Source organism: Saimiri boliviensis, chromosome 2 (assembly GCF_048565385.1).
Source record: "Saimiri boliviensis isolate mSaiBol1 chromosome 2, mSaiBol1.pri, whole genome shotgun sequence".
Lineage (NCBI taxonomy): Eukaryota > Metazoa > Chordata > Mammalia > Primates > Cebidae > Saimiri > Saimiri boliviensis.
In genome coordinates, this window is record NC_133450.1 from 160,800,631 (window position 1) to 160,814,032 (window position 13,402).

Consider the following 13,402-nt stretch of genomic DNA (forward strand, 5'->3'; position numbering starts at 1 on the left):
CCCCTACTGTCTGGGAGTGTATCACCACCTATACCTTGGTGAGCCAGCCTGGAACATGTTACAACCCCTTTCACTCCTACCATTTGGCAGGTCCCAAGTTCTTGTCCTGTATCCAGGAAGACTGAGGTTACTTGAACAACTGGAGGGTGAGCAAGATGGAGAATGGCTTTATTGGATGATCAAATACCTGTTAGTGGAGAGGAGACCTGAAGTGGGTAGCTCATATCCACAAGTAGGTAGTCCCAAGGAGTATCTGAGTTCGGCTGAGTCCGGGGTTTTTATAGGCTCAAAATAGAGGAAGTGCTTGCTGATTGGTGGAAGCAGCACTTGATTGGCTAAATGGCATCAAAGAAGTTCTCACTCCTGGTTGCAGACTTTACCTGGAACTGGCAGCTCAGCCTCCAGGCTTCAGGCCATCCCTGGCTTGAAGCTGGGGTTTCACCAGGGATCCCTTCCATTTCTCCTAAGAACCTGTCTGCTTCTTGCCACCATCAATATGTCATCCTTGGTGCCCAGGTTGTACACTCATGCCAAGCCACCCTCAGCCCCTGACCTCCCTCCTGTGCTCGTCAGCACCCAAAGTGTCAGCTTTAGAAGCAGTTTCCGGAGGGGCAGAGGCATCAGGGGGCTGGTGTGTCAGTGCCACCCCAAGTGTGCACACACCCAGCTTGGTCACTATACTGCCTGGGCTGGGATTTCAAGACATGACTGCATCTTTGCTGTGCTGCAGAGTGCATGCCAGGAGTAAGGAGAGGCCAGGGAGTGGAAGCTGGCAATTCCAAGCCTGCTGGGGCAGGGGGCTTCCTGGACCCTGAGAGCACAGGGATGCCCAGGTCTGGAGCCATAGCTGGGCAGCTACAGCTGCACCCAGGAGCATGGGCTCCAGCCCTGCCAACTCAGTAGGGCACGGGGCTCTCGCCGGGATCACCTGTTCCCGTCCCCTGCCAGCTCCACAGCATGCGCAGCATCAGCCACACCTCCACCACTACAGCTGGCATCCTCACAGTGTCTGCTCCAGGTGGACCACCGCCACTGTCGGTAGTAAGTACTGGGATTTGTGCTGAGGTTATTGAAATGAAGTGCATAAAGCAGTTAGTGTACCGCTCAGCACACAGTAAACATGCAGGTAGTCTTTGTGGCTCTGGTGGCAGTGGTGATTATAGTTCATGGGTGGCAGCCAATCATTTTTGGTCAGCTCATTGGTCAGAGAGTCCCTAAGCACAAGACTTCTAGAAACATTTTTCAACCTACATTTTCCATACCTTTAAAAAAAGAAGCGGATACTGAAAAAAAGAATCTAAGAGGAAGTGTCAGAAAGCTTTAAACGTATAAATTCCTTATTTAAGTCGTTTTTATATTTGGAGGTTTTGGGAGTTGAACTTGGAAGAGTTCCTCTTTTGACTCCTGGTATGATGGGGCACAGCCCTGAGCTCACAAGTGGGATCATTCCAGAACACTCTAGAGAGGGAGAGGAAGGGGTCAGGGCTGCAACTCTGTCTCCTGTTTGGCCACATCACTCCACAGTCAGTGGGACAGCCTGACCAACTATGTAACCCCAAATGAAATCAGGTTGACAATGCAGAGCCCCAAACAGTGGTCTCACAGAGTGCTGCAGGAGCTGCCAGCTGGCTTCTCCCTTGCACATCTGTCTTTAAGGCCGACATTATTGGTCTCACCACAACTTTTCCTGAGAGAGGTCTCTATAATTAGTTTGTGTGGAGGGTGGCTTAATGTGGAGGGAGCAGCATGAGGCAATTTGGTTAATCTTAAGAAGAAAGTCCTTGGCCGGGCGCAGTGGCTCAAGCCTGTAATCCCAGCACTTTGGGAGGCCGAGGCGGGTGGATCGCGAGGTCAAGAGATCGAGACCATCCTGGTCAACATGGTGAAACCCCGTCTCTACTAAAAATACAAAAAATTTGCTGGGCATGGTGGCGCGTGCCTGTAATCCCAGCTACTCAGGAGGCTGAGGCAGGAGAATTGCCTGAACCCAGGAGACGGAGGTTGTGGTGAGCCAAGATCGCGCCATTGCACTCCAGCCTGGGTAACAAGAGTGAAACTCTGTCTCAAAAAAAAAAAAAAAAAGTCCTTGACACAGTTGGGTGGGTCACAGACACAGAATTTCCACCTCTTTGCCTACTACCTGCAGACACACACAGTGCCTTGTATTGAAGATATTCATGTGTGTGTTTGAGTCCCCAGCTGGATCTGAATCCTTTGAGAGAAATGGCTCAGAGGGGTGGGTCTTTTTTGCCTGTTTTCTCAGTTCTGAGCTCAGTCTGGCCTGGAGGACACACTCAGACGGAAGGAGAAGGCAGGAATGCAGAGAATCTCTTATGAGCGGGTTAGAACTGCTCCCCTTGTGCCCCTACACCCACTGCCTTCCTGGTCCCTCCCCCACAGGCTCTTTTGGGTGGGGTCAGTCCCCCCCCAGCCCCCGTATGACCCCTGTTTCTCGTTATTGGCTTTTGTTATGCTTCCTCACTTCAAAGGAACCAGAAAAATAATTTCTGAAAACAGCTGCCTAACTTGGTACTTTCTAGGCATTTTAAAGTTTTTGCATGCCAGAATGTCACCTATTTGTAATTTCATAAAGATGTGGCTGCTTTGGAAATATACCTTTGAGGCTTAATGCTGTAATAACTTTCAGAATAATAAAAGAGGTCTCCATCTCTGGGACCTCAGTACCTTAAACAAGCATTGTGTCCGCTTTGGGCTCATCACTGCAGGGAAAGTGCATACCAACAAAACAGGTGGCCAGGCATTGTGGGTCACACGTGTGATCCCAACACTTTGGGAAGCCAAGGCGGGAGGACCTTTTGAGGGCAGGAGTTCAAGACCAGCCTGACCAATGTAGTGAGACCTTGTCTCCATAAAAAGCAGCAACAACAACAAAAACTAGTTGGCCTTCAGCAATTCACTAAATAAGTGTTAGTGCTTTCTTTCTATGAAAATAACCTGTCTGTTTTTAGAAGATAGGTATAGTTGTGTGTCAGAACATTGGCCAAGTGTGACTGGTGAAAACAAAAACTGGCTGCTTGAGGAAGCAAGATGGGCTTTATTTCTACATTTTGGAGTTCAGAAAGGTTGTGTGTGTGTGTGTGTGTGTGTCCTTTAGAAACAAAGCCAGGTGTGGTGGCTTACACCTGTGATCCCAGCACTTTGGGCAGCCAAGGCTGGGCAATATAGCAAGACCTTGTCTCTACTAAAAAAAGAAAAAGAAAAAAAATGAGCCAAGCATGGTGACATACACCTGTATTTTCAGCTGTTTGGGAGGCCAAGGTGGAAGAATAACCTGAGCCTGGGAAGCTGAGGCTGCACTGAGCTGTGATAACGCCACTGCAGTCACTCCAGCCTGGGCAACAGGAGTGAGACCCTGTGTCAAAACTATTAAAAAGGAAACGTGGACCTTTTAAATACACTAGGCGTTTCTCGGAATGATTAGTGTCAATATAGAAGCAGCTTAGCTTGTACTGATTAACCCACAGCCTGAAATTACAGGGTTCTAGAATCAGTATAGAACACATTTAGATAGATACCTAAGGGTGGAAGCATTCCAGATTTTCTTCTAAGCATGTTAGAAAGCTTTCACTCTAAAAAAGATGCAGTCAGAAGAAGGGGCATAGAACTGGTTCTTTTGTTATCCATAGGATGCATAGTTTCAGCCGTGCGATAACCTCCTAGAACAGCAGTTTCCACCCTGCTGAGTATGAGATTGCCTGGAAGGGCATTTGGCTTGGACCCACCTTGGACCAGCTGAATCAGAAATGTCTGGTGGTTAACATTAGATTTATTTACTGCACTAGAGAAATGAGTCTGATGTTGAATTTTTCAAAGCTGATGAAACTAAGTTTTTTAAATACCTTTTTATCAAGTAACTCTTGTTCTAGGAGTCTGTTCTAAGAATATAGTCAGTAATTCAGACAAAGATTTATGGAAACAAGTATATAGTAGCATTGTATATGATAGAGGAAAACTGCAGTGTCCTAAATATTTAATAGAAGAGTGACTAAATTGTAGCTCATCTTTACTTGCATATATTTGGCAAGTAAAATGGAGTTTTTAAAGTATAATTAATAGCTAAGAAAATGCTCATGACATAATTGTAGGCGGTAGATAGCAAGGTACAAAATTATAAATGTCTACGAAAGAGCAAATATTGTAGGATTTTGCTTAGATGAGGTGCCTAGAATAGTCAAATTCTCAAGAGACCGAAAGTAGAATGGTGGTTACCAGGGGCTGACGGGAGGCGAGAATAAGGAGTCAGTGTTTAATGAGTGCAGAGTTTATGTCTGGGAAGTTAAAGTTCTGAAGATGGAGAGTGGTGACGATATGACAACACTATGAACTTAATGCCACTGAAATTTACAATGGAATGTGGTTAAAATGGTAAATTTAATGTTATGTATATTTTACCCCAATAAAAAAGGAAGGGCCTCCACCCCAAAACGCGGTGGAAAGTAGTGAAGGAGCATGGCATGAGCTGCAGTTCCGAGCTCTTGACAAATGGCTTTAGAGACAGATCAGCTGTGCTCTAACTTGAAAGAAAAAAAAGGCCGGGCCTCTGCGGGGGAAAGATTGTGCATATATAGGATGTCCTAATTCTTAAAGAGCATAGAGAAAAATTCTTTAAATTATTAAAAAAAATTAGAAGCATAGAAAAATAAAAAAACTCCAAATGGTGACAGTGATCACTTGTAGGTGATAGAAATATGAGGTTTAAAATTTTTTCCTTTTTTTTTGAGACAGAGTTTCGCTCTTGTTACCCAGGCTGGAGTGCAATGGTGTGATCTCAGCTCACTGCAACCTCCACCTCCTGGGTTCAGGCAATTCTCCTGCCTCAGCCTCCTGAGTAGCTGGGATTACAGGCACGCACCACCATGCCCAGCTAATTTTTTGTATTTTTAGTAGAGACGGGGTTTCACCATGTTGACCAGGATGGTCTCGGATCTCTTGACCTCGTGATCCACCCGCCTCAGCCTCCCAAGTGCTGGAATTACAGGCTTGAGCCACAGTGCCCGGCCCAATTTTTTTCTATCTTTAAAAAATTTTTATAATATCTCCCTAATGAATATATAGAAGCTAAGAATTATTCTTAAAAATACTTTTTTTTCCCTTGTTTTATAGAGATGGAGTCTTGCTATGTTGCTCAGATTTGTTGGGAAGTCTTGAGCTCAAGTGATATTCCCACCTTGGCCTCCCAAAGTGCTGGGATTACAGGCGTGAGCCACTGCTCCTGGCCTTAAAAATAAGTTTTAAGTGCTATTATTGTTTGCTAATCTCTACATGAAGGGTGGTTATGACTTATATTTAACAAGCAGTCCAAAGTGGTGTGTCCCCAATAGAGTAGCCCCCTTGAAAGGCCATTGCTTAGAGCTGGCCATTCCTCAGGTGCTTGGTGACTTTATTGTCTGGAATACATTCTTGGGAATATCCTTAGAGAGGGCACATTCTTACACTGTGGGGCATATTGGAAACTTGGACTGCTGTCATCTAGGGCCAAGCCTTGTTAACAGGTAGGTGCTTCCATCAGTATGCTCCCTTCCTTTTGAGAAGAATGGTTTTGCAGCTGGGCCTTTGCATGGTGTGGGAAGTCCTCCAGTTTTATATGCCATTGTTAAGTGAGAGGTTTCTCTCCACTTTGTGGGAGGAGGGATCTGCCATCATACAAACTAGTGGTTTCTTGTCATCAAGATCATTAACGGCAACCAACAGAAACTGACATTGATTTAGGCTGTACAGAAATTTAGTGAAAGGTTACTGGGGAGCTTTCAGAATCTCCAGGAATACAGAAGAGCAAAGGTCAGAAACGAGGCAAGAACAAAGGAGGCTGATCACCTGCAGCTATGGGCAAGACCAGGCCACAGACGCCATCCAGGAAGGACACTCTGCCTCCCCTTGTGTTGTGAGACTGGACCTGGCCTCTGCCATAGGCCTACGAGTGCTGCTGCTGCCTTCTAAGGGAATTCTCCTTTCTACTTGTTTTGCTTCATCTCTGACCCCAGGCTCTAAATCCTGGGCTTGTGCAGCCCATTGGCCAGGCCTCTGTTGCTGTCTTTGCTGTGAGGGAAGCTGGGGAAGGGATGTCTGGCAGTGTTCAGCAACTGTGATGTCAGGCCAGCTCAGTCTCATTAGACTGCAGGGAGACGGGGTTTCCAAAGCTGGGCAGCCAAACAGATGACAGATAGCCACTACGATTCTTACATGGCTGTCAGTCAGTCTTGTTAATCCATGCCAGGGTCCAGTAATGAGCAGGTGATTATCTCTGGAAATGCTAGCAGCTGTTGGCATTTTGCCCCAGGTCACCTAAGCATTCTCCCCAAGGGGGACTGCCAGAGGAGCCAAACTATATGCAGATTAACTGTTGGGAACCCATGTGCTGCATCTTCATCTGATGCAACTGGGCTCACAGATGGGGCTGTCTTTGTGGTTTATACACGTAAGGAATAGTGACGGGGACAGGGATAGGGCTAAGACAGGCAACGTTCGAGGACAGCAACTTCTAGGGGTCCCTTTCGAAGGGTTACATAAGAGTTCCAAGAACTCAGTGACTTCAAATTCAGGTAATCAGACTGGCAGTTGAATTTTTCCTTTTAGTTGGTGGAGCAGATACAGAAGTTTGGCCCTGACTTTGGCGGGAATGTGAGGACACCATCCTCTTGCCCTAGGTTCATTGCTCCTCTCAGTCCTTTAAAGAACTGATTCTAGCCAAAAGGCCACTCTTCACCGTGGTTATGATTTCTGTCTTTAATTTTCACATCATCTATTTAGTGGTGTAGCTGTGTGCTTATTGGCCGCTCCAGACGCCAGTGTCCTGTGAACAAGGCTCTGGTAGATTTCAGGCGAGTTCACACATCCTGGAGGCAGTACAGCAAATGGCAAACAGCTATTTATATTAGGTTAAGGCGAACTGCTTCAAAGAGTCTAGACAGCAACCGAGAAAAATGCATTTGTCAAGGTTTTAATGCAGATAATTTTCCAGCAAGGGTGTTTACTTACTCCAATAACATACTAAGTCAACTGCATTAGGAAAAGCCCCTTTAGCATTTTACATCCTTTTCCATAATCAATCTTAAATTCTAGATTGCTTAAAAGAAGTCACCCAAGTCAGAGAGAGCTTTGGGGGGTCCCTAGAACCCTCATTTTACTGTGTGTACCAGGGTTGGGAACACACTTTGAGAAGCTGTGCTGTAGTGCCTGGTTCCTGGTGCTTAACCCAAGGACCTGTGAACCAGCTGGAGATCTTTAAGAGGGAGGGCAGACCACTCAAGCTGTTGCTTTCCGCAAACTAAATCCCTTCATTTTTAGACCCTTTGATATACTTGATTTTTTTTCAGACCTTTTATTTTTGAAAGAAACTTCCCCGCCCCCAATGAAATTTTACTCAGAAACCGAATTTATAAATAAAATCAAAGTTCTACTCTGAAGTCCTCTCCTCATAGATCTCACCCCTTGCAAGGACTCCGGAGCCCCCACCCCACAGAGCCATGGGTTTGGTGTTACAGGCTGTGGGTGCAGTGCCCTCTGTCTGTCCCTAGCTGGGCTGCTAGGCTTTATTGCCTCCTAGTGTCTCACACACAGTAGGTGGTCAGTAAATAGGTTTTTGAATTAGTTATTGGAACAATTTGGGGGACACCCACCAGCTTCTACTTTGGGGAGATCAGAGAAGCCTAAATATCAAATGTTTCAACTTCTTTTCATCAGCCCACATACTTGTAGTCTCATTCTTGTTTAAATTTATACCCCATGTAGTCAAAGAAGTTGCTGGCACACTCAAAATGTGATACAGCTGATGAATTGACACCATTTCTTTATGGATGAAACTAGATGTTACAGGAATAAGTTCTTTTATGTTTTACTCTAAGCTACCTTAACTTAATTTGGAAAGTAGCTAGGGAGTAAATAATGAATTATACATACCAAATAAAGTTATATGCACATCAAAATATTATGTCCTTCCAGGTTTAGGACCTGCCAAAGGGTGAGAAAGGAGCCGTTAGGAATGAGAATCATGCCTCTGGTTTTGAAGGTGGGGGAGGCACAGAATAATTTATCTTGTTACATAGTTGGTTTGTTATTTTTCTTTTTCTATAAATAAAGAAAAAGTTCTGAAAGCAGAAGACTAAGAAAGCAAACTGAAGTGTCTTCTTGAGTTTGGCATGAAAGATTATGAACTTGATCTTTGTGGCTGATACAGAGCAACGTCAGGATGAGGCTGAGCAGTAACGAGTTAGTTGAGGTCAGGCACTTGCAATGCTAAAGTTAGATTTCTTGTGAGTAAAAGGTTAATTTATAATTAGTAATAAAAGATACCAAACCATCTCAGGCATTGTTTCCAAAACCCTTTTTTAAAAAAACTTTGTCACTTAGTAAAGTTGCATCCATTCAGTTTGTGAATAAAACTAAGTTTTTAAGGTAAACTGCTCTAATGGAATTTATGCTTGTCTAGTCCCTGTTTCTGTGTGCCTCACCTCACCTTGGTGATATGGTACCTCAAATTGCAGGTCGGGATTTATTTTGAGGAATTTTATTTTAAAGAGTACTAAAGTTATGCTGAAGGGCAAATCTGTAAAATTAAGGACCTAAATGATAAAGAAAGGAAGGCCATAACTCTCCTGCTTCAAAGTTGTTTGTGGGAGGTAACAAAGTGCAGAGTACTGCCTCCTGAATTTCCTGAGGCTTTGATTTGCCTCTGCTGAGATTTGAGGGCCCAATAAATAGCATATCTCACCATGCCTGAGGAGAAGCGAGACAAAGGAGTCAGGATTTGGAGATGTAAAGTTTCACCTTTATGACTACTAAAGCAGATATTGAGGAGTGTGGCTTATATCTGTGGGCAAACAGGTTTCAAATACTGAATCCTGGAATTAACAGGCTTACCTAGTGATGGGCCGTGCAGGAAAACGCAGGCTTCTCTCTGCAGAAGGAGCAGAGCGGAGTGCAGGTTCTTTCCCTGAATGATGGCTCCAGAGAGAAAGGGAAGAGGCTAAGCCAGAGGTCACCAAACTTTGTTGGCTCACGGTACCCGTAGTATCTCAGCATGCTTTTTAGAGTGGCTCTTGGTCATAAGAAATACCTAACAGTTCTATGTGATAAGAAAATTAAGTCCAAACGACTCACCAGTGTTGGTAAGCTGGATGCCTCCCAAGTGTCCCTGTGCTTCCCTTGAATGTATCCCACAGGGTCCCCGTGAGTTTGCTGTGGCAGGGTTTGATGGCACATAGTTTGGGAAATGCAGTCTCCTTCAGAAATCAGCAATAAAATTAAGTCATTCCCAATTCTCATGTAAAGGCTAAGAGGGGGTGAACCAGATGTATTACCGGAGTGGAGATCCCTTCACATGGGAGAAAGCTTTAGCAGCAGGAAGAAGCATATGCCACCTCCTGCCCCCGCGCTTACCCCAGCACCTGGGCTTCAGCTCAGAGGAATCTAGAGCTGATGGGACTCTCTAACCTTGGAGACTGACATATGTAATCAGTGTGTACTCAGAAGCTATACCTTCCAGTGTTCTTGGTACCACATAAATCTTTGGAAGGGAAATGGAAAGAGAGGTGATAACCCATGGGCATACACCGAGTATATCTCCACAGCCTACCCTTTTAATTCTGCCTGCCCTAAGGTCAAGTATTATGAAGGCTAAGAATAGACTTACTTTCATTTGACTAAGTTAGATGCATATTGTCAGTTCTATAGAGCCTCTGAGCAAACTGTTTTTTCTTTTCTGGGGCTCTAATGGAAGCATAGCCTGCAGTTAGAAAAATGAACAGCTAGGTCTTCCATGTATACTCTTAACCCAGAAATCAAATGGTCACTCCTTTATAAGGCACAATTTCTGTTAATAATAAGAAATAATACATGGTAATTTCCAGTCATAAACAATTAAATATTTCCTGTGTATGCCTCTCATTTAAACCACAGTGTGCACAGTCTATTTATAGCTTGATTCATCAAGTATGCATGTCAGTCATTCAGATTGTCCTCATCAGTAAAATACCTGTATTAGCAAATTATGAATGGCTGAATGTGCAAAAAAAAAAAAAAAAAAAACATTTACCGAAGTCAAGTATTTAATTCCCTTGTAATAAAATTGTATTGTGTTCTACCTAATCCATGCAAATTTAAAAGTTTACAAACAATGCCCGTGCAACTGTTTTTACTATCTTCCGTGTCCCCCTCCCCATGCCTTAAAAAAAAAAAAGCACCTTTCAAGATTCATCACTTGGGGAGTTTGCTCTGAATTACTGCCTTGGGAGGTGGCAACAAATAGAAGATCTGAAATGAAAGATTCTGGTTATGGGTGCCACCATAATTACCTGTAGAAAAGGTGGGCTAGTTAATTAACAGGAGATGCTGGCAGAAGCACATTTGTGTAGGGAGGCCCAGGGGGTCTTTAGAAGGGGCGTGCTAAACAGGACACACTCACCCAGCTCCACCCACCACTGCAGGTGCCACTGCTTTCCCTTCTCCGCTGCACTGGCAATTCCTTCTGGCTTCAGTTGCACCCCTGCCCCACTTCCACCTGGGTGTCTTCAGCTCTTACTCTCCCATTCAACTTCACTTCTCCAGAGATCCTGGCAACTTAAAGGAGTCTCGCAGGAGTCTCCGTTTCCTTGTCAGTAAAATGGGGATAATTAATAATTTCTTCCTATGTCATGGAGTGATTATAAGATCACATGAAATGTATGCTGAAGCATTTTGTTAACCACAGAATGCCGTATAAATGTCAGGTGTTATAAATCATAAGCTGGTCTATTCTTCAGCTAAAGCGGATTCTGTGCATATTTTAGTTACCCCCTGAACAATTCTTTTTCAAACAGCAAATGTAAATGCTGCTGGGTTTTTTTTCTCTTTGGATTATGGTGGCTCCTTTGCAACTTTATGATGTAGGCTGAATCTTTAAATACTCCTTTGGCTCATCTCTCTTCCCCTGAACACCCATGCGAGATCATAATCCATAAAACACAGAGGCAGTAACTTCTTTTAATTACCAGGAGTTCATCGTTTGCTGAGTTCCAAATGTAGTCACTTAGGCACTCGTCTTGAAAAGCCTGTCTCTGTTTATTCTGCAGAGCCGGGACTGTCTGAAGCTGGGCCCTCCTGCTGAGGGAGAAGTCGTCCAAGTCAAGTGGCCTGACGGCAAACTCTATGGAGCAAAATATTTTGGATCAAATATTGCCCACATGTACCAGGTGGGTTCTTCCTTCTCTGTGATGCTTACTGAGACTGACATGATAAGTCAGAAGGAGATAGTATCTCAAGTGTGCTGCTGATCAATAAGGCACATGAATTTGAGGCACCTCTTACTTTATGCAGGAGCAAAGATTCGATGTGTAATGACCCAGGTTGAAACCTTGGAGTTTTATTACCAAGTTGGACACTGGGAAACTTTAACAACTTTTGATGAATGCTTTAATTGTAAGGAATATGGTTCTGCCAGAAAGAAAAGTTACTAGAAGATGGGCTGCTTCCCACTGTTTCTGTGTTATAAGGAGAGACTAACTGACCGATTCATCTCACCTTCAGCCAGGACGGTGGTGGCCACTCTTCAACCAGCAAGTGGCTTTTGCTGAGAAACATACTCTCTCCACTATTGGAGCAAAGCTAGACAATGGTAGATTGACGTAGATATGGTCAGTTAATGTCACAAGGTGCTGATGGTTATCATCCACCCAAGCTTAAAGGAATGCTTGTTTAAAGAAAACTACAGCTGTCAGTTGGACATTGTGTTCACTAGGGAACCCTACATAGTATTAAACAGTATGTATACAATTTAAAAATGAATTATTTTATTCCACCCAGAAATGGAGTAGGTTAAGCTTCAATAAGGGAAACAACATGGTTAGCACATGTGCATTTATGTTCCTTCAGAAAGGTTTTAAAAAGGGACACTTAGAGCCCATACATTGCAGAATTTTCAGTAACACTGTCAAAAAATCAAGATTCTCAGGCTAAACTATAGAGTGAAAACAGGAAGATTGAAGTAAAAGAAAACGCAAGAAGGTTCAGGCCTGTTAAGTTGAAAAGCAGGTTGAGAATGATAAGACTGTCAGTTTCAACACAGAAATTGTTGAGAGACTGATAAGGAGCAAGAGCTTAAATGGAAGAGTGCGTTATAGGACACCACATCAGGAACTGGAGCACAGTGTAATTAAAGGTGTTCAAAGAAGTTTGAAAAACTTAGGAGAGACATTTTCCATGGTCTAGAAAAACCACAGAGGAATGGACAGGGGAGGATGTATACACATACATTTTGTGTGTGTGTGTGTGTGTGTGTGTATCTGTGTGTGTAAAGGCCATTTTACCTTTGCATATGGTATTGGTGACAGTCTCAAGATATAAATTCAAGTTATTTATAATATAATATTAAAGTCATATTATTATATTATTATTATTATTATTTTTTTGTGAGACGGAGTTTCGCTCTTGTTACCCAGGCTGGAGTGCAATGGCACGATCTTGGCTCACCGCAACCTCCGCCCCCTGGGTTCAGGCAATTCTCCTGTCTCAGCCTCCTGAGTAGCTGGGATTACAGGCACGCGCCACTATGCCCAGCAAATTTTTTGTATTTTTAGTAGAGACGGGATTTCACCATGTTGACCAGGATGGTCTCGATCTCTTGACCTCGTGATCCACTCGCCTCGGCTTTCCAAAGTGCTGGGATTACAGGCTTGAGCCACCGCGCCCGGCCTAAAGTCATATTATAAATATAATATTTATAATATATTATATAATATCTTATATTTATAATACAACTTGAATAACTGGACCTTCTTTGCATTAGAATGAACAGAATTAGGCAAAAATCACAAGAGGAGCTAATAATACTGAAGCCTCCTGAAAAAGAAGCATTACTACATAATGCAAAAGAAAATAATTACATTTAATTAAATAGTAAGTGCATAATAAAGCTTCTTACATGTAGCAAAGCTATTTGCTACATGAAAAGTATCACATAATGAGAACATGTTGAAATTCGGGCTAATTAGTAATCAGTGTGTTAACTTCAGTTGAATTTATGATGGCCTGTCAACATAAAACTATGGGCATATTTATAGACTCCATGAAAAAGTTAAGACTAATATTAAAATTGTCTCTCAAGCACTAGTAGTTTAAAATTCCTCATTAAGCCAAGTGGCCTTTTGAGATCATTTTGTGTTTTGTATCTAATTGTTCAGCTTCACCATCAAATAAACAATGACAGTTTTAAAAATAGATATGACAGATAAATAAATACCTGCTGCACGGTGCTTAATATCCTAGGCATTTGCATTTTTTGACCCTCACAGTAGTCCTGCAAAATGTTAGCTGTTACTTGACTCCTATCTTAAACATGAGGTAAGAAAGGCTGTGAACAAAATTTTAATGATTTAAGAATAAATTTTTAATAATTTGTCCAAGAGTACAT

At 43.2% G+C, this 13,402-nt stretch overlaps 1 protein-coding gene across 5 annotated transcripts in view; it reads left to right on the forward strand.

Annotated features, from left to right (window-relative positions):
- Positions 1 to 13,402, forward strand: part of KDM4C (lysine demethylase 4C) — a 398,790-nt gene that overhangs the window by 376,713 nt on the left and 8,675 nt on the right. For all 5 annotated transcript variants that reach the window (XM_010338768.2, XM_003928169.4, XM_010338767.1 and 2 more), the window contains one exon: positions 11,067 to 11,186. In XM_010338768.2, the coding sequence (XP_010337070.1) occupies positions 11,067 to 11,186 (120 nt within the window). The remainder of the gene's footprint in view (positions 1 to 11,066; positions 11,187 to 13,402) is intronic.